Below are 5,302 nucleotides of genomic sequence, written 5' to 3'. Positions count from 1 at the left end.
ATATCCTTTTAGTATTTTAGGCTACAAACTGTAACATCCATCCATCTAAACTTTCGCAATTATAATATTAGTGGGATGGCGTAAGTTTTTTCAATTCTGCAACAATGCAACTTAGCTATATTATGCTAGGAAAACCAATCCAGTAATTCAACGCTGTCTAACTGGCCTGGTATGTGTGTAACTTTCAGAAAGTTACAAAATCTGGTTCTTATCTCATCATCAACTTGCCCTTATCCCTTATGGAGGGTTGGCACAGTAAGTGCTGCTCTTCCATACATCTCTATCAGCCGTCATATCTGAATCCACTCCTTTCTTAAGCATATCCTCTTTCACACAATCCATACTTTCTTCAGTCTTCCTCTTCATTTGTAGCCATCCACATTCAATTTTAACACTTTCTGGTTTATGTCCCCATCATTTCGTTGCATAACATGTCCATAAAATCTGGTTCTTATCTGTATGTCTCTAATTTTTTTCCCTTCCAGGTGGTCAAGTCCACATTTGTGCGAAATGTGGCAAACAATTTAAAAGTCGTCTCTGTTTACATCAACACACGAAATACGTCCACCCGCCGGAGAGTGCGTCAGTCAACTGTCCTCAATGTCGGAAACGTTTCAAATCACGCATCAATTTGCATCAACATATACGAATATCGCATAGTGGCAGAGTTACACAATAAATTAATAAAAAAAAACTACTTGAACTTTATTCTTTGAGTCGCTCAACGACGATTTTCAGCTCGCAGCTCTGCGTGTATGACTATGAATGCTTAGTCGTGGAACAGTGAAGGTATATTTCACAGGAAAGCAGCAGCAATAATCGAACTATTGTGGTGTTTATTTGATCCGAATATAGGCAAAGAGTTTTGGTCCAAATACGCAGTTTATTTACAGAATAGTACTGTTCTCTTAACTTCAAATGACAAGAATGAACTGAACTATGGAATGGTAGAAAACCAGACATCGTTTGACAATATTCGGAAGCAGTCGGATTATCTATGAAAATATAAAATTTATGAAACTACCAAACAAGATTTTTCATTTTCTGTTCCTTCCACACAGACTGCTGATTACATTTTTGTATTAAGGTTTTACATGTAGCAACAAATAATATTGCTTTAACATGTCGGTAATAAATTATTATAAAAAATTGAAACATTTTAGAAGTAAATGTTTTTACTTCATTACATTACAGATGTACATGATTCTTTTGGCAACCGGCAACAAAAAGTAACATTAAATGTCAGGGTAATAGTGACATAGCTTGTCAGTTCACTTCGCGTCGTTACTTTACGCATGTTGTGTGGCTTTTTAATGTTATTCCATGAAATATATGTTGAAAACATTTAAAAGTAGTGCAACAGAGTTTTTTTATAAGTGGGAATTATTTTTTATCGCTGAGAAGAAGTAGGGGGTCCAGTAATTACATTTGAAAATGTGAATCATCGTGTGTCTGTTGCGATCAGAATTTGTTACCATTTGTTAATCAAGAAATTCCCTAACTCTCAAGGCGACGCATATTTTTAGATTTGTTGTTTAAAAAATGTTATATACTGTTATATTATATATAATGTTATATAAAAAATGTTATTGTTTTATTTCCTATTTTAAATTGCAGTGACCGACCCTTTATTGTAACGTGTTTTACTTTGCACCTGGAAGTATGCCCTTCTTGACGTTAATTTTATATTTACTTACGTATTAAGGAAATTATTGTGTGTACTCATTAATGTATCAAAAACTAACAACATAGTTGTACTGTATTTTGATTATAAACAACAAAAATTAAGATTTCTATTATTCCGTAGATGAGCGCTAAGTAAGACTATTTCTATTATGTTAAAACTATTCCTTCCCTAACTATCTCAAGAGAGTGCATTGCTAAAAGTTTGCTACAAAGATTCTTTAGCTATAGAGCCTTCTAACCGACAAACGAAGTCTGGAGCATTTCCTAGTTTCATTGTAAGATACAAGTACTTCCTTAACACTTTGCGTTATCGTTTTCAAAAGGAAAGAATTTCCCTCTAATGCGGACATATTACCTTGCTGCCATTCTGTCAATGTCAAAAAGGTGCCACAAGAGCCTTGTGGCACTTTAAATCAATCGCCTATTTTCCTACAAAAAACGAAAGAATCGCTATCTGGTAACTCTAGTCACTGTTAGAAAGGGACACTTGTAGCCCTCTCACTCTAGTTCAATTTTATTGGGCGTGCAACAAGACTCTTATGCCCTTAGCATAAGGTTTTGTTTTCTTTATTTTAACTGCAAGATGTACAGGTAGTACTCATTCCTGTTGTTCGTAGTACTTATTACTTCCATGGAAAATACTTTACTAAATAGTCTGTCCATTGGTAAAGTGAACGAAGTACAGTGACATGTGATCATGTGACTTTACCCAATGCTATGGCAATTGCCGTGTTCTACGGTTTTGAATTACAAAAAAACTGTAGCAGAATCTACCGCTTTTCTAACGTCTCGAAATAAGTTATTGTTTTTCTTTAGTTTATCAAATATCTTTAGAATAAAAAAGTCGATAAAATGATCAGTACAAACTCAAAAAATTACTTATATTTCCTTTATAAAACAAAGCCGGGACGTAAACAAACTGTTTAAAGGTTTAACGGCATTTAGCTAATATTGAAAGGTTTTGTTTTTTTACTTGTGCTTAGGGCCTACGGATGATCTTTTCCTAGATAAAAAGGTTTTTTTACATTAGGTATATGGCCGGGTACAAATTTTCATTGGCAACACTGTACTTCTGTCTCCATGAGAAAAATCGAGACATAAAAAATGTCAAATAAAGATGAAAGTTATTTACATTTGTAAAAACAAAAATATAATAAAGAGGTTTTCGCTATATTTCAGTTTGTGATTACTGTGATGTAATTAATTACTTATTTGAAGGATTTAAAAATGGCTTTAATAGATTTGATGCAAATTTACAAAGACGTTTATTCTCAAAAAGTTGCACATTGTGCGTTGTGTTTCAAAAGCGACGTAGAAACGCGATTAGTGTATTCCAAAGTCTACAAGAAGGCCGTTGAAGCTTTGAAGTATTCGGAACCAGTGAGTTATCCATTAACTTGATAGTCTTAAGGTCTCACGCCTAAACGATTTTCATCTCTATTGGTATGTCTATGCGAGTTTGCAACAGATTTTTGTCCATATTTATATTCTAATTATATATTTCTGTTGAATGGGTGTACAAGTGTTCTATGGTATTTTTTCAGTTTACGCAGAACACTCAACTGTGCTACTTGTGTGAGAGTCGTATGGCATCTTTTACGCGTTTATTGGACACTATCCAGGTGGCGATGGAGGTGCAAAGGGTCTTCATTAGAGCTGATATGTGCACTGAATACAGGGTATGTATATCAATAATTTTATACTGTATACTAATATTATAAATGCGAAAGTATAGTTGGATGTTAGAGTTTGTAGCCTAAACTGTAGAATGGATTTCGATGAAATTTATCATAGATGTAGAGGATAGTCTGGAATCTGGAAGAACCTACTACTTCCTTTTTTTTTATTCCACACAGCAGAGCTGCGGGTAAAAGCTAGTTACAAATATTATAAACTTTCCTCTTAACATTATAAACACTTTAATGCTTAAATGATAACAAAGGTTCTTGATGTTGGCTGAGAATTTATGTAACCATGGCAACCTTGATTCTTTGCTGCTATTGGTTTGTAGTTTTTGGTCCCTTCCTTGCAAAGCTATTCTTTCTTAAACATCTGATTCTAAGCTTAATATTATGAAAATGTATGGCCTTACTTAAAAATCAACAAATAATTTAATAAATTCCACTATATTTTATTTTAATAATTTGTAACTAATAGAACACAGTCTACTTAGTAAGTTATTTTTTTTGACCGACTTCCCAAAAGAAGGAGGTACTCAATTCGTCTGTATGTTTTTTTTTATGTGTGTTACGGCATAACTCCGCCGCTAGTGGACTGATTATGATAATTCTTTTTTTATCCGAAAGGTAATGCTTGTAGGTGGGTCCCATTCTTTTTTTTGTCTGATTTTTGGAGTCAAAGACTACGATGTAGTTAAATAATTTAGCTCAAAATCGCGCGACGAAATTTCGGGTCATTTTTTAATCCATATAGCTGTTCCTCTACGACTTCATCCGCATAATCTTGAAAATGTTATTTTATAGTTTACATGTGTCAAATAATCAATTGCAAATGTCAAAATACCAATTACCTTACTATGGAAATTTTGCTTTCTTGATGTTGGCAGCAACTTATGGTCTCATTCCCACATTGCAGTTTTTATCCAAAATATTAACCCCCTATGTTTAATGGCATGAAAACACATAGTCTAAAGCATGACATAAGTGTAGGGCTTTTTATTACAAAAAGAATTATTAAAAAATATGCTATAATTGCTGACATGTTAGGCAACAAAGAAGTGTGTGTTTACGTTTTATTATAATAGTACGAGCTGTTACCCGCGACTTCGTCCGCGTGGTATTAGAAAACATACGAACTATATAAATTACAAAAAGTTACGTATCCCTCGGGAACTGGACATTTCTCTGGGATGAAGCTAATCACATGTGTACTCCAGACTTTGTTTTATATCTGTGCCAAATTTCAATGAGATATGTTGAACCGTTGCAGAATGATCGAGTGAACATTAAAAAACTAAATTAATGAATCCCATGGGAACCGTAACTATTCCCGGGATAAAAAGTAGCCTATGTGTACTTGCAGACTATGCTCTAAATCTGTGCCAAATTTCATGGAGATCCGTTCAGCCGTTTAGGCTACAAACGCTAACATCCATCCATCCATCCATCCATCCATCCATCCATCCATCCATCCATCCATCCGTCCATCCATCCATCCTTCTAAACTTTCGCATTTATAATATTAGTAAGATAGATAGACTTTCACTGATAAAGCTAGTAACTAAATTTTTTTTTAATTATTTTCAGAATAATATAATGGAAGGTAATCTAAACATGTGTCTAAATGATTTTACAAAGTTTAGAGAGAGAATGCAATTTTATAGAACAAATGTTTTGGTTGTGGATTCTTCTGAGGTGAGTGTAATTCATTTTAATTCCACATTGAGGGGCTCGGAGCCTTTATTTATATAAGGGGGGGATCAAAGTTATGTGGGATTCTCCCCATAATGAGGCATACCCACTAAACCTTTTTTTATAACATAAGATGGCAATCACACAACCAGCTGAATCTGCCAAAATGGCAAAGTGACTGTTGCCCAACCTTAATTGACAATATTTCTTAGTATTATCTTACATTAAATAACAGTGGTAGAGCT

General features: G+C 34.0%; 1 protein-coding gene across 2 annotated transcripts in view; it reads left to right on the top strand.

Moving 5' to 3' along the window:
- The first annotated feature begins 2,773 nt into the window (after positions 1 to 2,773).
- LOC106099257 overlaps positions 2,774 to 5,302 on the top strand; it is a 5,110-nt gene continuing 2,581 nt past the window's right edge. The window contains exons 1-3 of one of the 2 annotated variants that reach the window (XM_013277777.1): positions 2,774 to 3,066; positions 3,231 to 3,365; positions 4,953 to 5,060. In XM_013277777.1, coding sequence (XP_013133231.1) covers positions 2,914 to 3,066; positions 3,231 to 3,365; positions 4,953 to 5,060 — 396 coding nt within the window. In that variant the 5' untranslated portion in view covers positions 2,774 to 2,913. Of the gene's footprint in view, positions 3,130 to 3,230; positions 3,366 to 4,952; positions 5,061 to 5,302 lie in introns of both variants that reach the window. The other variant, XM_013277857.1, reaches the window with a different exon arrangement.

This window comes from Papilio polytes, unplaced genomic scaffold (assembly GCF_000836215.1).
Source record: "Papilio polytes unplaced genomic scaffold, Ppol_1.0 DF824493.1, whole genome shotgun sequence".
NCBI lineage: Eukaryota > Metazoa > Arthropoda > Insecta > Lepidoptera > Papilionidae > Papilio > Papilio polytes.
This window is presented reverse-complemented; position numbering and strand designations above follow the sequence as displayed.